Source organism: Onthophagus taurus, chromosome 7 (assembly GCF_036711975.1).
Source record: "Onthophagus taurus isolate NC chromosome 7, IU_Otau_3.0, whole genome shotgun sequence".
Classification (NCBI taxonomy): domain Eukaryota; kingdom Metazoa; phylum Arthropoda; class Insecta; order Coleoptera; family Scarabaeidae; genus Onthophagus; species Onthophagus taurus.
The window spans coordinates 13,452,277-13,471,492 of NC_091972.1; the positions used below are offsets into that span (position 1 = coordinate 13,452,277).

General features: G+C 33.8%; 2 protein-coding genes across 2 annotated transcripts; one reads left to right on the forward strand and one right to left on the reverse strand.

The window, feature by feature from the left end:
• Positions 1–166: 166 nt before the first annotated feature.
• LOC111425253 (receptor mediated endocytosis 8) lies at positions 167–15,075 on the forward strand. Its single transcript, XM_023059177.2, has 23 exons — positions 167–183; positions 753–839; positions 895–1,162; positions 1,212–1,561; positions 5,320–5,574; positions 5,630–5,879; positions 5,931–6,311; positions 6,369–6,524; positions 6,577–6,831; positions 6,879–7,244; positions 7,335–7,543; positions 7,596–7,755; positions 7,813–8,288; positions 8,375–8,660; positions 8,714–9,070; positions 9,122–9,310; positions 9,367–9,687; positions 9,743–10,504; positions 10,565–11,274; positions 11,323–11,539; positions 11,600–11,785; positions 11,841–12,219; positions 14,473–15,075. The coding sequence occupies exons 2-23, from the start codon at positions 772–774 to the stop codon at positions 14,586–14,588; spliced, it is 6,717 nt and encodes a 2,238-aa protein (XP_022914945.2). The 5' UTR covers positions 167–183; positions 753–771; the 3' UTR covers positions 14,589–15,075.
• Positions 15,065–15,573, reverse strand: LOC111425279 (macrophage migration inhibitory factor homolog). Its single transcript, XM_023059214.2, has 2 exons — positions 15,427–15,573; positions 15,065–15,376 (listed from the first exon to the last, which is right to left on the reverse strand). Exons 1-2 carry the CDS (start codon positions 15,532–15,534, stop codon positions 15,125–15,127), a joined length of 360 nt encoding a protein of 119 aa, XP_022914982.2. The 5' UTR covers positions 15,535–15,573; the 3' UTR covers positions 15,065–15,124.
• Between the last annotated feature and the right edge of the window lie 3,643 nt (positions 15,574–19,216).

The window sequence follows — 19,216 nt, forward strand, 5'->3', positions numbered from 1 at the left end:
CGTTTATATATATAATCTAACCAGGTATGAATAACGTTCTTATCGCTTTCTTATCACTTTTTCCCATTCTCTTTAGATTCATGAATTTATTTCAAATTTGTCTGCATAAAATAGTAATGAATGTAAATGAAGTGAATTAATCATGCCTAATTATTTTGAGGAAACCATCGATAAAGCTATAACGTAAGTTCACTTTATTAGTTAAACCAATTTATTAATTAAAAGATTTAATTAAATTATGACTCAAAAATCAAGATAATTTCAAGTGTTTAATGTAATAATTTTTTAAATCAAATAAGTTTACATCATCAAAAATTGATAGTGTTGATAAAAAGTATATTAACAAATTGATTTTGTATAAAAAAACATACTAAAGTAACATTTTTAATTATTTTTATTAATTTTTTTAAATAAATACATATTTTTATCAATAGATGGCGCGACGAACAAACGTGTTACAGATTTCTACCCGTCAAAATTTAATACTTTTTGACATTTCACAGCTGACACCCCCCGTCATTATAGTTAGATAGCGCAAGATGGTTTTAATGTTTTTGTTTAAAAGTTTGTTTAGTGTTATGTTAAAATAGAACCGGGTAAATTCGAGTAAGTAAAAGAGATAAATATAAACTCGTCGTTTCCGATGCGTTTATTTACGTTGCGATACATCAGCCCGGTTCGATGTTTTTCTCGGCCCTATCTTGATATATAACACGATTATCACTTGCTTCCTTCCCGAATCTTTTTTTTAGTAGATCAACATTGACGAAGATGATGCCCATCAAGGACAATCAGGATGTGGCATGCTTCTTTGTCACCAAACACTCGTGGAAGGGAAAGTAAGGATAAAATGAATGCAGAAGTGTTGGGTTTTTATGGGTTTATTTTTTATAGGTACAAAAGGATATTTTCAATTGGTTCGTTAGGGATTACTACTTACAATCCAAATACTTTAGAAGTCACAAATAAATGGGTTTATGGGGATTTTATTTCTGTAAATCCTTTGAAAAACACTGGAGGTGTTTCAAATGAGTTTCAAATTACAATGAGGAAAGAGAGAAAAATTGATAATATGAGGTTTTCAACTGAACACAGAGCTCAGTTACTAACTGAAGCCTTAAAATTTAGGCACTTATTTGCCGAAAAACCAAAAGAAATTCTGGTAAATTTAATTTTTTTAATAAATTTTTAATGTTAACAATTTTGTTTAGAGATACAATGCATATAAACTACATTGGTCAGATATAAGATTACCTGTAATCTTGGAAGTCACTCCATATTCCTTGGATCAATTAGATCCAACAACAAGTCTTGTCTTAGCGAGTTATTACTTCAAAGATTTTGAAGGGATTTGTACAATGTCCGATCATCCAGGTGGATTTGTTATAGTTTGTGGAGGTTTTGGTAGGCTACATATGTTTCAATCACCTCATTTGGACGAAATTAAACAAAAAATGTTAGAAAATGCCACTGCTAACTTAGGCATAAACATTAAAGTCGTTACAGGAGCCCAAGCAATCACCTTAGAAGATTTTCAGCTACAAAGATTTGGAAAATACAGGTAAATTTACAAATATAAATTGTTTCTTTGTTAAATAAATTAATTTTGTATCCATTATTTCTAATAGTAAATATTAAAGTAAAGGCCTGATTATATTGAAGGTCACAGACAAATCATATTCTAATTTTAACAACTTTAATAAAATCCTTGGGGATCATTAAAACACAGTGAGGTAGATCAGAACAAATTTGAATTTCAAATATCAAGGTTAAGGTTATTGTTCTTACTTTGTAATTTATTTTTATTGCAAAGTTGTAATCATAAAATTAATTGTTGTAATTGCTGTTGTAAAATTTGCAAATAAGGTTTTGATTATTTCATAATGGTTTAAATTATAGCTGATTCAATTTTATGTAAATAAGTTTATTTAATTTTATTTTTGTAATTCATAGTAATCATCGTGCAGAACGTTTTTCAACGACTTTTTTTTGTTGCATGTTTTAAAGTGGAAATTTCAATACTGAACTAAAGCAATTCTATGTTAATAGTTTTCAATTTCTTCTTTTTAATTTTGAGTTAATATTTACGATTGAAAAATTATTATTGTTTTATAAAAAGTTGCTATAAAAATTTTAGAAATGGATCACAAACACAAATGTAATTTTTTAAACATTATCATGCGCGATATAATAAACTAGTTGTGTTTAGTCTGGCTTTACGTGATTTTTAACCCTTTTCGTGCGGTTGTTTCTGGCCTCAAAACAAAGGGATGCCTCCGCGCTTGAATATGCCTACAGTAATATAATAAAATTTACAAACATCCCAGAAAATGATGATAGCTTCTAAACTAATTTAAAGTATACCAAGTGTCCTATAACGGTATGGAACGGCTTTATCTCGACAATGGCAAGGTCTAGAGGTTTGGAAAAAAGATCCTTATCAGCTGGAAATTATTTTCAAGTTCGCAATTTGACCTTCAAGTGGCGTAACTGCCACTTACAATATCATATATTATAATAGCTTGGATAATACAGCATCATATTGCTTTCCCAATCTGTGTTCAAATATTTATACTCACCACCACAGTCATCCAATCTCAACCCATTTAAATGAAAAGTAAAATCAATTTAAAGCTGCCATGTTGCAAGAACGGCAGAATATTTTACCTCGAAGATTAACAGCAATATTCTTGCTAGCAAGGGAGAACCTACCAAATATTAAGAACATAAAATACTACCAGTGTCGTCACAAGTTATGCTTACATTAGCAAAGCCTATTTTGAACAAACGTTATTACCTTATAATGGACGATTTCTACAAATCCCCACAATTAACCGATATTCTGATATAAAGAAAAACGGGCGTTTATGGCACCCTAAAATTTTTCCTAAAAGAAGTACCCAAAGATCTCCAAGACAAAAAATTGAAGAAAGGAGAAGTCCTTAGCTTTCAAAGAGGTAAAGTCAGCATCATAAAATGGAAGGATAAGAAGGACGTCAATTTGCTATTGACAGTTTATAGTATGAAAATGAAGAAGGTGCAAAAATGAAGAAATGAAGTGGTAAATAAGCTAGTGGTACTAATAGATTACAATGATACAATGGAGGTGTTGATAACACTTCCCAACATCCAATATCAAGGATTTCCAATATTCAAGATTTTCTTGAATTCTGATGAATCTAATTACCGAAAAGGAGAGGGGCAGAAAACGCCACTATCCACAATATAGGATAGATATAATTTGGGAAACTGTGAAAAATATCAACATGACAATTCTGCATCCCTAACCAAGGTGGGTCGACCCTCCAACGCTCTTCTTCCTCAGAGACTTACCGGGCGACATTTTCCTGAATGTCTTTCCAGCAACTAAAAAGAAATAAAATCCTACTAGACAGTGTTTAGTTTGCAGTAGGATGTGCAATAGTCGCGGCAAGAAAATTAGACGGGAAATGCCGAAGATCTGGCGCCTAGCAGAATATATGTTTTTATTATACTTACCTACTTATTCTTTGTATTCGTTGTATGTTATAAAAATATAAATAACTGTTTGTAGTGCAATGATACTGCTTCATGAACTTATGATTAAGCATCAGGCAACCTTTGAATTTCTTTTTTCAATAACATTAATTTTTTTTTAAATCAGCTTATAAGGATATGACAAAAAGAAATCGGGTCTAAGTGCTTAATGTTAGATTGGGCAGTAATGGGTTGGAGGAATTACCTATACCTCATCGCTGCTTCCATGTCTGGCCGCATAAACTCTTCCCCCTCTGCGTTGGGATCACCTTTCAGGGCATTTTACGGAGTAACCTCTTTCATCGCCAGGTTTCAGCAGGAGAGTTTATCATCAGCCGCGGAATCCTTCTGCAACCACCTCAGGTGCAAATGTATCTTAGAGAAACCGGAAGGGGGCTTTTCATCCCAATGGCGATCCCCATCCGCCTTCGGGCATCAGTTCTGGTTTTCTGTACATTTTTTTTCCGTTTATACTGTTGTCCTTTATACAAGTAAGATCCAGAACCGTTAGTACCACATCAGTAGATATATGTAAGTTTTGATAGTGTTCAATTTCCTTCGTGGTCCTAATTGAGTCACAGCAAATGTGTGCCTATTCAAAAAATGTACTGCTTGAAGAACAACCAAGTCCTTTGGCTTTCAACTATACACAATTTTTATGCAGCTTGACGTATATCCGAAACGCTTCACACAGCTGATCTATTATCTCTCTAATCTTGGACTTGGATTGCCGTCTGAGAGATGCAACATTTGTAAAATCAGAAAATACTTGTGTTTTAGTGAACATGTAATCTAAACAAAATGACAAAGGAGGATTTTGGCTAATATTCCAGGGGTTGACAAATAGGAAGGTTTTTAAGGATCAATCAGAATACGTGATACTTAATGACTATAACATAAGCAAGTTTGATTTGGTTCCTGCATTAATGGATGTCTTCTGAAAAGAGTATCAAAACTGATACCGAAGTGGCCAAAATATTTCAATTTATATGGATGTTCTATTGCCTGTTGACATCAAAATATGGACATTTAGGGATTAACAAAGAATTCTACGGAAATTATAATTAATCGGTTGTCTGTGGTTTCGGTCAGGAAATCGTTCTCTTGGGTTATTCTTCGAAAGTTCGATTTATAATATATAACTAGGAATATTGTTTGTAAAATATATTCATAAAAGTCAATTTTTTTTGCATTGACCTATAAATATAAAATATCGATTCGCTCCGAAGTTGAGGTCAAGAAGCCGTCGGTGAAGCGCTTAAAGCAACATCAAAAGCGATGCTGCCGAGTTTTACTACTGGTTAACTCTTATTCTCTATCTAAACTATGTATGGTTTCGGCATGATTAGGAGACGGCTTACAAAACACGAATTATAATCGTCGGTGGTTTAAATTCTTTAACGTCTTATGCTTGTTTTTCGGTAACATTATATGGGAAAAGATATCAGTATTATATGAAAACGACTATCATCACAAAGTTTCGCGAAAGAAATTGTAATTGAAATAATTTATTTGTCATTATATTAATGTTAAACATCAATATTTCTAATAAAATCGTTCATAACGTTATCATCATTTATACAAAGATACTAAATTCAAAAAATATGCAACTCCGATTTTAGCTTTTGTTTATACAGATGTTCAATTACATTGAAATATTTATCTGTATTTTATAAAATAAACGCAACTTGTGTTTGTCTGATAAACTATTACATAAACCTATTTATTTTATTAAATAACATTTATGTATATAATTTTTTAAATTAATTTTAATCACATTTAACCCTTTACACTTATTTGTAGCGATGATGAACATTTAACATCAGTATCAGAATTTGCAGTCTATAAAATCCATAAAACGCGCCACCCTGATCCCGTTAAAAGAACACTTTGCCTATCGGAAACTTGTCTCTTAGAAAGAGATCCTCAAACTTACAGTATATGCACTTTAAAACCACTAAGTGACATTTTTGCGTTAGTTAGAGACAACGAAAATCCACAATTATTCAGTATCGAATACATAAGTGGGCAAATTCGGTCATATACAGCTACAGAAAGGTACCGGTTTCTTTACAATTTATAAATATTTATTTAAATTTGAGGCATTTTGAAGGGACGCCTTACTTGCATCGCTTTTGGATGGCGTTCGAGCATCTGGGAATCGAAACGTTCATGTTATTATGGCGCACACCGATAAAGGTCTTCGGGTAGGTCCGCTTTATATGCCTGTTGAAGAAGAAGTGGAGAGTATGCATATAAAATTTCTTCAAAATCCACCTCCTAGGAAAAGTTTTTATGAATGCGTTAGAAGATTCAACGCCAATGTTCCGTATAGTGGACTTTTGTATAGTGTTACTCAAGATGTAAGAAACGAAAAATGATTTTGTAATTTTTTGTAATAAAAATTTTTTAAGGGTATTTTCTCCGAAAACAAAGATAAACTAATAACCGCTGCTTTACAATCCCTCGTCCAAAAAGAAGGAGATCAAAAATCGGTAACCCCAATTGAATTAGAATCACAATTTCAAGCTTTAAGGCGATTGGTCGCTAATAAAGTTGGTTATGCTTCTTTTACTTCGTTACCAGGATTTCGGGAAGCGATAGGAATGAAAGTCGTAACAGCGCTTAAACGAAATGATTATGGGGTTACTCATGCCGCGATAGACATGATTTGCGCTTTAATGCACCCTATGCATGATGATTACGAATTGAGACAAGAGCAATTGAACAAATCCTCACTTTTACAGAAAAAAGCTTTCTTAGAAAGTTTATTGAATATGTGGACTACACACGTTGTAAGATATTTATTTGTTTAGTGATTATGTTATTTTTTTGCCTAAATGTTTTTGTAGTCACATGGAACAGGAGCGATGGTTGTTGCAGCAATGTTGGATTTCTTAACTTTTTCTCTTTGTGTACCTTATAGCGAAACAACCGATGGAAAACATTTTGATGTCTTATTAGAAATGGTTGCTGATAGAGGACGATTTTTATTTAGACTGTTTCAAGTAATTTCATTTAATATTACTTATTCGTAATTTAACTTTTTCATATTTGTAGCATCCATCATTAGCTGTAGTTAAAGGAGCCGGTCTTGTAATGCGTGCACTTATTGAAGAAGGTGAAGCGGAAGTAGCAGCACGAATGCAAAGCTTAGCTTTAGCTGAAGGTGCGCTACCACGGCATCTTTTAGCGGCTTTATACACCCAAGGATCTGATGGACGGTTACTTACACACAGACAATTATCGCGACATTTAGTGGGTCTTTGGGTTACAGGAAATCCAATTGCTATGGGTTTATTAAAAAGAATCATGGTAAATAATTATTAATTTAAAAAATTTTTAAACATAAATCTTTTTAGCCTAGAGGTTTGATCAGTTTTTTGGACTCCAAAGACGAGGTTCCAAAAGCAGCGCTCGAACAAGAACTACTTAACCATCGAGATAATTTGAAAATGGCTCAAGATCACTCAAATAAATTGAAAAAGGGCCCAAATTGGGCTGCTGTTGAGCGTCAATTAAGAATGGTTGAGAAGCGAGTTGAACATTATACAAATCTTGCCATGCAACATTGGGGAATTACCATAGAAAGGAAAGAAAAGATTAAAGAGAAACCGATTGTTTTGAGGAGGAGGCGAGAAAGGGTAAAAGCAGAAGCTAACTGGATATTATTTTATTACAAGTTTAATCAAGATCATGATTTACCTAATTTAATATGGAATCACAAGGTGTGTCTTTTTTTTTCTTTATACATTCCGTTTATTATTAGTTTAGTATTTGTAAACTTATGTGATTTTTTTAATTTATAATTTTATTAGACTCGGGAAGAACTTCGAAGTGCCTTAGAAAATGAGATCCGAGCGTTTACATCTGATCGTGAACTCGCTGGTTCGGCTCTTGTAGCGTGGAATCATCAAGAGTTCGAAGTCAATTATCAATGTTTGGCGGACGAAGTTAAAATCGGGGATTATTATTTAAGATTGTTACTGGAAATGGATGATAATGATGATTCTCCAATACGACGATCGTAAGGAATAAAGTAATTTTAAAAATAGCCTCTATAACATGAATTGTTTTAGTTACGAATTTTTCAATGATCTTTATCACAGATTTCTTTTAACCAATAAAGTCGAAATGAAATGTATGTGTTTACAAGCCATGTCAATTGTTTACGGCCGATATTACGAAGATATCGGTCCGTTTAGTGATACCAAATATATAGTAGGGATTTTAGAAAAGGTTATCTACCAATAAAATTATTCCAACACATTTTTTACTCTTAAATTCTTTCTTCAGTGTGTCGATAAGATGGAGAGAGATCGAATCATTATGTTCCTAACAAAATTAATTTTACACAGAAGGAACATTGGTGACGTTTTAGATTCTGGTGGAATAAGAATCTTAGTAGATTTGCTAACATTGGCCCATCTACATACTTCAAGAGCTGTGATACCGACCCAAACTAACGTTATTGAAGCAAGTCCAGATATGATTGTGGAAAAAGAAAAGGAATGGTATTACATTAACACTGAAGAGTCCGGTAGAAAAGGACCCGTTACGTTTAAAGAGATGAAAGAGTTGTTTCAAAAGGGGGTGATTAATCATCGAACGAGGTGTTGGGCGATGGGGTTGGATGGCTGGAGGAGTTTGGCTCAGTTACCGCAATTAAAATGGACGCTTATGGCGAGAGGAAATCCGGTTTATAATGAAAGTGAATTAGCTACACAAATTTTAAACATTTTAATTAAAATGTGCGAATATTTTCCAAGTCGGTAAGTTCTGGATATAAAATATATTAATTTTTTATGTTGAAATTACAGATTTTGTTGTATTTTGTATTGACTTTTTCTTTTTGTAGTGATCAAGATGATGCTGTAGTTCGACCTCTTCCAAAAGTAAAAAGATTTCTATCCGATACAACAAGTCTCTCACATATAGTCCAATTATTACTAACTTTTGATCCGATTTTAGTAGAAAAAGTAGCTACTTTACTAACGGAAATCATGAGAGATAATCCAGAAATATCTAAAGTTTACTTAACGGGTGTTTTCTACTTTATTTTGATGTACACGGGAAGTAACGTGTTACCCATTGCAAGATTTTTACAACTTACCCATATGAAGCAAGCTTTTAAAGCTGATGATGTAAGTCCACCATAGTTTTGAATCAATTTTGTATTATTTTCAAATTTGTTTAGATGCAAATATCCGATATAATGCAAAGAAGTATCTTGGGACAATTACTACCTGAGGCCATGGTTAATTATTTAGAAAATCACGGAGCTGAGAAATTTGCTCAAATATTTTTGGGCGAATTTGATACACCGGAAGCGATTTGGAACGCGGAAATGCGAAGAATGTTAATTGAAAAAATCGCTGCTCATATAGCGGATTTTTCGCCGAGATTACGCAGTCATACAATGGCTAGATATCATTACATTGCAATTCCCGCTGTAAGATATCCTCAATTAGAAAGGGAATTGTTTTGTAACATTTTTTATTTACGTCATTTGTGTGATACGACGAAATTTCCTGATTGGCCTATTCCAGATCCGGTAATAACAAATATTTATACTAAAATTTGTTTTAAATTAAATTTATTTTAGATTAAATTATTAAAAGATACTTTGGAAGCGTGGCGATCCGAAGTTGAAAAGAAACCACCAATTATGACCGTTGAAGATGCTTATAAAAGTTTGGGCTTAGATGGCACTAAGCATGAAGAAGCAACTATAAGAAAAGCTTATTACAAATTAGCCCAAAAATATCATCCAGACAAAAATCCAGATGGAAGAGTAAATAATTATTAATTTAATTCAATATTTGTAATTGACTAAATTATTGTGTTTAGGAAATTTTTGAAAAAGTTAATCAAGCTTATGAATTCCTCTGCAGCCGAAGCAGTTGGAATACGGACGGTCCAAATCCGCACAATATCGTTTTAGTTTTACGAACGCAAAGTATATTGTTCAATAGATATTCTCAAGAGCTCCAACCATACAAATACGCCGGTTATCCTCAATTAATCAAAACAATCAAAATTGAAACTGCCGACGACCAATTATTTTCTAAAAGTGCTCCATTATTATCAGCAGCAAGCGAACTTGCTTATCATACTGTTCATTGTTCTGCATTAAATGCAGAGGAATTAAGGAGAGAAAATGGACTTGAAGTAAATTTAAAACTAATTCATTAAACTAATAATAATTTTTTTGTTATAAATTTAGGTACTTCTTGAAGCTTATACAAGATGTGTAAACGTCCTTAGCAATTCATCAAAATCATCAGAAACGTCCGTGCAAGTTTGTCAGCACATAACAAGATGTTTCAGTGTCGCAGCACAATTTCCGGCGTGTCGCGAAAGGATGATCGGCTTACAGGAACTTATCGGCGACATCTGTAGGATATTATATTTCCAAAAACTAACCAAATTGTGTTACACAGCAACCGAATGCGTAACAGCTTTAGCAGCTGATTCAATTTTACAAATGCAACTTTTAAAAACGGGGGCGTTATGGCATTTATTACTTTTTATGTTTCAATATGATTTTACTTTGGATGAGGGTGGAGTTGAAAAATCAGAAGACGCCAATAAACAGGAAGTGAGTAATCGTTTAGCCAAAGAAGCAGTCAGAGCTTGTGGAAGATTAGGGGGTTACTTAAAAGGGGATTTGGCTTCTCCTGAGAATCCTATTACAAAAGAAATTCTTAACAGATTGCTTACACCATATTTAGCTGATAAATTAAGTGAAGAAAATCCAGCTGAAATTTTGAAGATTTTAAATAGTAATTGTGAAACGCCGTATTTAGTTTGGGATAATGGAACAAGAGCGGAATTAAATGATTTCTTAGAAACGCAACGATCTGATAGGGAAGCAACCGATTTAACAATCGACACCAATTTTATTTATTCTGCTCATAAAGACGAATTGAAAATTGGTGGAATATTTATTAGGATTTATAATCAACAACCTACTTATCCAATTACAGTATGTTCCTTATTTTTATTTATTATTCAAAAAATTTTATAAAAACCCATTTATTTTTAGAATCCCAAATCTTTAGTAATCGAACTTCTAAGCTACTTAACCGAACAATACCATCACTTAAAAGATTTAGTAAATATAGCACTTTCCGTAACGATTGAAGATAGATTAAAAAATACTCCAATGGCTTTAGAAGCCTTAGCCAACATTATCAAAAATAACCAGGGGGTTGAATTACAATGTATAGGGTTTTTTAAACTTCTTTTCCATTTACTTAACGTTACTCACACTCCCATTCAAAGAGCTGCTCTCAACATTATCTCAATAGTTACCAGAAACAACGAATGCGTCAATGATATCGCAGCAAGTGAAGTGTTGGGTTGTTTATTATTGCTTTTGTATAGTCTTCAAGATTGTCAACAACAAACTTTGGATGTTCTTTACGCGTTAATGTCCACGACGAGAATCGTTAAAGAATCTTTGGGTAAAGGCGCGGTTATTTATTTGTTGGATTTGTTTTGTAACTCAACCAATCCGCAAGTTCGGGAAATCTGCGCGGAGTTATTAGCCAAAATGAGTGCTGATAAATTGGTTGGACCGAAAGTTCGTATTGCTGTTAGCGCATTTTTGCCTCCTATATTTGCGGACGCGATGAGAGATAGCCCTCAAACGTCTGTACAAATGTTTGAGTCCGCTCATGAACACCCTGAGCTTATTTGGGACCAAGAAGCTAAAGACAGAGTTTGTGGAGCTGTTGCAAAATTGAGAAGAGAGTAAGATTTAATGTTCTGATTTTATTTTTTTTAACATATTTATTTTAGACATCAAACATTACAAGCTGGTAATCCAGCAACATTATGGAAAATGCCAGATAGTAATGGTCTTACTAATTGGGCCACACCAAATGAATTTGTTGTTGGTGGTGTGTATTTGAGGATTTTTATATCCAATCCAGCGTGGACTTTAAGAAAACCAAAAGAATTCCTTTCTGAACTCTTAGAAACCTGTCTCAATATAATGACTAAAGATAAACCGAATGTAAGATTAAAAAAAACTAGAATATGAGTTAATTGTTTACTTTTTTTTGAATAATTTAAGGCCGACCAATTGGAAATGGGTACAACAGCCCTCTGTGCCTTACTTCACGCACAACCCGCCCTTTTGGATTTAATTCCATCAATGGGACACATCCCAAGACTTTGTCGACAAATGGGCACAAATGTTAGGCAAACTTGTGTACCCAAATCTGCGATTCAAATATTACACGCGCTCTCTATTAGCAATGTAAATAGTTAATATCAATCTAAATTATCTCATTTTCTTATTACTTTTGTTTTAGATCTGTGTAACTGCAATAGCTCAAACGGAATGCATGCACCCTTTAAAACAAGCGATGCAAGTCAGAAAAGATATGATAGCACTCGCTTGCGAAGCATTAAATAGATTATTTTCATCAAATCAGGAACCATTGGTTAAACAAGCTCTAGATGTCGATTTCGTACAGTATTTACTGGATTTATTAGATGGGAAGTTAGAATTGGAAAATCCTGCAATGACCAAAGCCCAAATTGTCAAAGCTTTAAAAGCTATGACAAAAAGTTTAACTTATGGCGAAAAAGTTTCCGCTATTTTAGAAAAAAGTTCCATTTGGGCGGATTATAAAGATCAAAAGCACGATCTCTTTATTTCTAGTGGACCAGCCATTGGTTACTTAACAGGTATGAACATATAATGCCTGTTTTGGTTCAAAAGTTCTGAACCTTTCTGACGCATACATATTGCATATTATACGTATGGGCGGAAAGGTGCAGAACAGTTCACAACTATAGAACTCTTGAACCAAATCAGATTAGTTATTCTTTAGTATCATTTCATCAACATCTTTGGCAAAAATGGTACAACAGTAAATAACAGCATAATATATGTGTAGTTTTCATTATTCTACTATAAAAAAAATCGTGTAATTAATTAATTTTATTATTTAAAAGAATACATATCATCCACCATTTAACAGAAGTAACAGCAGTTAGGATCCCATTACAAGCGTCTTTACGGGCTCAATTCTTGGGCACACATCATTTTGTAGGGGTGCAGGTGAAGGTTTGAGTGTAAGATTTGCCTTACAGTTCTGGACGATATTCGAGGCGCAGATCGGGTTGGAGATTGTTCAATTGATGCTCTTACTGCCGCAATGTTTTAGGGTGTTCGCACACTTTTACGTCGACCAACTGGTTTTTTAGGAGCTGCTGATTCTCTCATCCTTAAACCACTAATTCATTTCTGAATGTATTTATTATCAGGAACACTGTCTTTACAATTTAACGCGAACCGGAACTGAAAAGCCCTCTGCGGCGCTCCAACGCTTTCCCCATTTTTAAAGAACGTCTCCAGAACAAAGCCCCGTTGGTCACCTACCCACAGCATGTTGACTACTGAGAACGATATTGTCACAGAATAACCAGAAAGGACACTGATGTTGGAGGAACCGCATTTTTTGACTTCGATTTAAACTCCGCTATCTTTAAGAAGTCGAGAGACTTTGCCAAATCGTTTAGTTATCAAAGGTACATCAATAACAAAAAGAACAAGTTCTAAAACATGGCGTCGCCGCACAGACAGTGTTTTGGCGGGATACCTCCAGTGTCATTTCTGATTATTCTGTGGTATTGTTACCCCTACCTAACGACCTCTCTATTCGGTCTGGGCGCTCTACAGTGATTTTTAGAATCTAGGGTCTGTAGTCTGCCCGACCCTGTATGTGTTTGTGCTTATTTTAATGCCCATAGTTTCCATTATTTGCACAATTGATCCAAATCCATCGTTCTTCTTATTCATTTTCTAAAATAGGCTAAAGCCTATTCCTTCATCGATTTTTCTCTCATCTATATGCTGTCATTCCATCTTCTTCTGCCGACAAGTGATTTTTTGTTGGTACTCACACAAGTCTGTTAGCTACCATTCTGTTGGTTCCATTCTTGTCTTCTGTTTAGTATCCATTCGTTAATATTTCTTATGTCTTCCCTTCGCTCTCTGTCCCATAACGTTTTTCCTGAAATCTTCATAACAATTTTCATCTCAGGTGAAGCAAGAAGTCTTCTCGTTTTTGATATATCTGGTCTCGTTTCCGCTGTATAATCCTGGTTTGCGAATTCTGTCATTTTAAGGTTGAATATTTGCTCAATCGTGAATAACTTCTCGTCAGTGCTAAGCTTGTCTTTGAACTCCGCCAGTGAGAAGTGTTTTAGAAGTTCGAGACATCTTTGAAGACGTGTGGCCTTCATCTGTTCTGTCAAAGTGTCAGTCTTTTGCATCTTGATGCTTCATGATCCCTGTGCACAGATTCACGGCTGATCTTAGCTGCATTTCCATTTTTCTGAGAGTTAACCATCGTGAGAATCACGGCAGTCTTTCGAATTCCACTTCTGGGACAATCTCGGATGCTACTGGTCCCCAATAATGACGGGATGTGCATTTGATGCCTCTACGGGAAACTCCAGTGATTTTTCCGATCTCCTTTTGAGTCACCCCGGCCTGGCTCAGCCTCAAAATCACGGCACGGTCTACGTCGGACACCATTACTTGAAAACGCACGAAGTAATCATTTGGATTTTTGGAGATTAACTTTAGTAACAATATCGCTACAACATCGAAAAGTTAGTCTTCTGGACTTCTGTGGACATTACCCTAAGTTTGACTAGATTAATGAGGTTATCAACTTACTTGTAATCAGGTCTACTGGTTTTTGCCTTCACAGTTTTACCACTGTAGTTTTGTGTTCAAATCTTGTAACTTTCACCTTGAGAATCTCTTGCTATTATTATTGCAATAAAAAATATAAAAATGCCAACAGTTACTAAGACTAAATTACTACATAACATTTTTTCTCATTCTTAACCAACATTTGCAAAAAATTTTAATAAATTTCTATTTTTTAAATAAAAATTAATCTGATGTTCATTAAAAATCCGCAGCTGGTACACCAACAACTGCTGGATACTTAACACAAGCTCCAACTGCTACGAAAATGAATACCGCTCCACCTCCAGTTGATAAAGATGATCCATTATTAAGAACAGGCGGTCTTTGACACAGTTGCGGAGGGAAATTCGAATTTATTTCAGTTTTAGAGTGTATATACTCACATTCCGGATGGTTCTATTTGAAAAGCGAACGAGTAAAGTGATTTTATATATATAAAAAAAAAAAAATAAATAAATTAAGGAACAAACTGAAGAACTAGTTACGTGTATATGTATGTACTATAAAAAAAATAACGGCAACATACAAAAAGGATTTACAGACAAAAAAGAAGTGTAAAGTATTTGTATTTTAATAATTGTTAAGGTTTAAGTATCAACAACCTTTTTCCTATTTGGATATTCCTAAGTTACGCTTGTTTACTGTTCGATTTGTGATTATTATAATGTAATATTATTGCTTCATTATTTTTTTTGTTTTAGTTATTATTCCTTTCTTGTTTTTTTTTTGAAATTGTAAAATCTATATTGATCTAATTTATTTTTGTAATTTGCCGTATTGTAACAAAATTAAATAAACATTGAATATTATATAAATTGGTTTATTTCAATTTAATTCATTGCAAATTGAAAAATATATAATAAATTATCCTAAAATATCCTTAAAAGTGGTGCTTTGGTAACCAAGATCAGATGAGGGTACATTATTAAATAGAATATACATCCTATCTTCTGTGATTCCCAATTCTGGAATAACAGCATCAAAAATAGCTTTGGAATGTTTCTTATTTTGTTCAACCCCAAGTCCTCCAATGCTCATTAATGTGGCTTGAGCAGCTGGTTCATCAGTTCCACCCCAAGACATATTAACATCTCCAACCAACGTTACAACGCAATACTAAAATTTAACCTGCCTTAAAAACGAAAGTAAATCAATAATTATCTTACCCCAAGAGGTTTTCCAAGACTCTTAGCGATCACCTGACAAAGTTTCGCAGGTAAATCTTTAGGAATTTTAATTTGTGGAACGTTCGTTTCGATTCTAAGATGCGGCATTTTTAATTGAATGTGTTGTTGCGAACCAACCAGGGGACGGTAACTCCGTATACACAATCGTGTATGTAGTGTTCCCTCACACCGCAGAAGGCGCTGCTAGCGTTGGCGCTTTATTTGAAATATTAAAATTTCAAATATTTAAAAAATGTATTGGTTTGGTGAGAAAGTAGTAGTGAAAACGTATTTTACATAAGTAAAATACATATTCACTCACTTTATTAAATATAACAAATATAATTGTAAAAAATATTTATATTAAAAAAAAAAAAGTATATATATACACAAAATATATACACATAAAAATTAATACACACAAACAATATATACACATAAAAATTAATACACACAAACAATATATACACATAAAAATTAATACACACAAACAATATATATACATAAAAATTAATACACAAAAAAAATATTAAACTTAAAACTAATTATTATAACGACTACAATATTTGCCGTATTTTTTTTCTTGATGCCTGTCTTTTCAGGCATTTCAAGGCAGCAATTTTTTTAATTTTGTCATTGATTAATGCCGGCCTCAACTCTTTTCCATTTAATATGCTATTTACATTTTTCAACCACATAACTAAGTAATATTTAACAAAAATTCTGACAAATATATCAAATAATTTGTGTTTATCACACATAAACTGTGTTATAATGTTCAACTTGTTTAGTTGAACGATTAAAAACTTTTGTATCCCAAGTTTAGTGCAATTAGCAACTAAAACTTGATGGATCACAGCTACGGAAGCTCCAAATAACTTGATGAAAGTTGAATTAGGTCGTAACAAGTTATCCCGACAATACGTCCTCGCTTCTAATAGCTCGTGATCAGCTAGCACCACCTCTGACAAAAGATCTTTTTTGCAAACCTTGCAATCGATCGTTTTCAGCATTTTTCTTGCAATGGTGCTGGCAACATATGCGTGCTGAAGAGCAGCCAATGGAGTTGGTATAGTTCTTCGTGGGTATTCGCCCGTATCTTCAATGTCCACTCTTGTTTCTACATTGTCTGACGACAACAAGCGCTGTAAACTATCCAACATAGGATCACAATTATCCACTTCGCAATTTGCTCCTGGCGATTGTGCGGAGGAATAATTGTTGATCACCAATGTCTTAAAGCTGTGGCGAAAGGATGCAGGTGTTGGGTTTGTGTTTTGAACACCATGCATCCTAACATTCCCAAAGAAATTTTCGAGGGGGTCTTGATTAAAATTTCTTGGGGCAAGATGTTGCATGCCACAAGCTTTAACCTTTTTCCACACCGCTTCAAATCCTTCAATAGTTGCTATCCAATTCCTAATGGTTGGAGGAACAAAAACTCTATTGTCGGCTTTCTTAAAGACAATACTTTTCAAAATAACCTTCGCCTCCATCCAAAACTCGGCGTGTGGCGATGTTTCCGATACAAAGGCCCTCAATTGCTTCTCATTTTGAGCGGAAACTGTCGATCCATTAACTGAATCGAACAGTTTATCAGCAAATAAAATAAACTTTGATGTCCCCTCCGCTTCCGGTGGCATCTTGTCAGGTGCTGAAAGAAAATAAATATTAAATTAATTATTATTGAAATAGGAACAAAAATGGTAAATTAATAATAAAGTAAGAAATAATTACCATTTCTTGCTATCCATCCCATAATGGCACCAACACGGCGCGATAAAACTTGTGCCGCAAGTTTCACAGACATCTTTTTTCTGTGGTGCGGAAAAACATGCTCTGTTGTCAAATTGTTCAACATTCTAGTATCATGATCCCCCTCATCCACTTCATATAATTTTATAATATGTTTGTACGATGCCGTGTACTTCACACCACCACTTTCAAACATGACATCGTACTTCATCAAATTATTCCTCAGTCCCTTTAAGAGATGAGGGGGATCGTACAAGATTACTACGTCCTGATCATCGACCATAAAACCAGATCCTGCATATTCCATTCCCAGCCGTAAAAACTTGGCACGTGTTTGTTCGGTTAACATTTTAAGAGCCATGCTGTTTGTTGACAGCTGATCACAAACAGTGGCTATGACCTTCAGTCCTATAGTATTGCATATTGTAATAATCTGTCTTATATTGTCTTGTAGGGCAGTGGCTGACATGCCATGTTCGCTGAAATAAAAAGCTATGGGCTGCTTCCATTTCTTCGTAATCCCTCTCACCATGAACACCATGGCATGGTCCGCAAATTGAGGAGATCGTCCCTGGCCGCAATCCACCCAACCCTCAATCATATCCAACTTGGCATCATATGTTAAACCAGGTTGTAACGACATTTCGTCAAAGATAAGACAACAATATGTGTCTTCTTCTTTCATCTTCTTCACTTCTTCTTGCAAAGCATTCATTAGTTGTTCATTTATTCCTACTCCAATTGGAACCTGACTTAGCAAATTCATGAGCGTCCTCCTACTCGGCAAAGCAAACAATGTTCGCAGTAAGCGGTATGCCCTTGGGCTGCTTTTGAATATTGTTAATCCGAATATCTTGTTTTCCAACGTATAGCGTCGCCCTTGTTTCTTTTTCGGTTGCTCTCGTAATTGGCTGACAATAAAGTTAAATGTTGTGGCATTAACTGTTTTTTTTAATATATTTTCAGCAACTTCAAATTTCTTTGTTTTCGTCAATTTTGATTTTTCCAATGTTTTTTTGTATCTGTTTGCTGTCCGCTTATACTTGACCGCCAGCTTGTAGACCCTCCTTGTTTCCATACTTAAATGACCAGTTCTTATGGTGACTGGTTTTAAAAGGCAATCTAAACAGAAATAAAAGATTCACCATTAGTTTTTAATAATTTTAATTTTATAAGTACATATACTAGTAAAATTACATCATCTCAGTTATAAGTGTTGTAATGTAGAGAGATAACTTTTAAATTCTAATTATAATAAACATAATTATATAATTGATCAACCAATCAAATTATATTACATATATTGTATATACTAAACATTATAATTGTATAAATTATTATATGAAGTATATGAAGTATAACTTCTTAAATTATATTAATTTATATCAATAATTATTATAATATTTAATTCTATTTGTTATACTAAACAATTACAACTTCTTATTTTTTGTATGTTTTACGAACATAGTAAGCAAGAGAGGCCCTTTTAGTTAAGGTCGCCTTTTTGCTGGTTGTTCTAGCTGGAAAAGGAAGACCTTTTCCTTTTTTGCTCTTACTTACTATATCGTATTGTATTGGATTCTTATTTAATGTTAATTCATTACCTGTTTTTCTTTTTAAAGTTTCACTGTGAGAGGGTCCAGGTAAAGACGCATTGTTCACTTGGGGTGTTTGGATGTCAGGTATAATATTTTCTGGTAAAGGCTCATCTATTTCTAGATTTTCTTGGGAAGTTCCAGGAACAGCTTCAGGTACAAGTTCTTTAGGAATATCTTCTTGCTTCATTAGGTCGAAATAATGTTTGCTCTCATATTGAAACCCTTCTGGCACTGAAATAAAATTATTTCAAAATTATGTTTCAAATTACAACATAAAAAGTCAATAGTTTAGTCAATACATAATTATTGTTTTTTAAATTCTATAAACACTGCAAATATAATTTTTTTTATACATTATATACTTACAGTTCAAATTCATATTTGGCACAGCCCTGGCTTTCAAATTGGATTTATTCATGCATTCCATAAAATATTGA

Excerpts from the sequence above, each read along its gene's own strand:
- LOC111425253 (XM_023059177.2), top strand. The coding sequence starts at position 772 with ATGATGCCCATCAAGGACAATCAGGATGTGGCATGCTTCTTTGTCACC. Across the intron at positions 7,245-7,334 it reads ATTTAATATGGAATCACAAG|ACTCGGGAAGAACTTCGAAG; the intron begins GTGTGTCTTTTT and ends TAATTTTATTAG. Across the intron at positions 7,756-7,812 it reads TAGTAGGGATTTTAGAAAAG|TGTGTCGATAAGATGGAGAG; the intron begins GTTATCTACCAA and ends TTCTTTCTTCAG.
- LOC111425279 (XM_023059214.2), bottom strand. The coding sequence starts at position 15,534 with ATGCCGCATCTTAGAATCGAAACGAACGTTCCACAAATTAAAATTCCT. Across the intron at positions 15,377-15,426 it reads GTCTTGGAAAACCTCTTGGG|TATTGCGTTGTAACGTTGGT; the intron begins GTAAGATAATTA and ends GTTAAATTTTAG.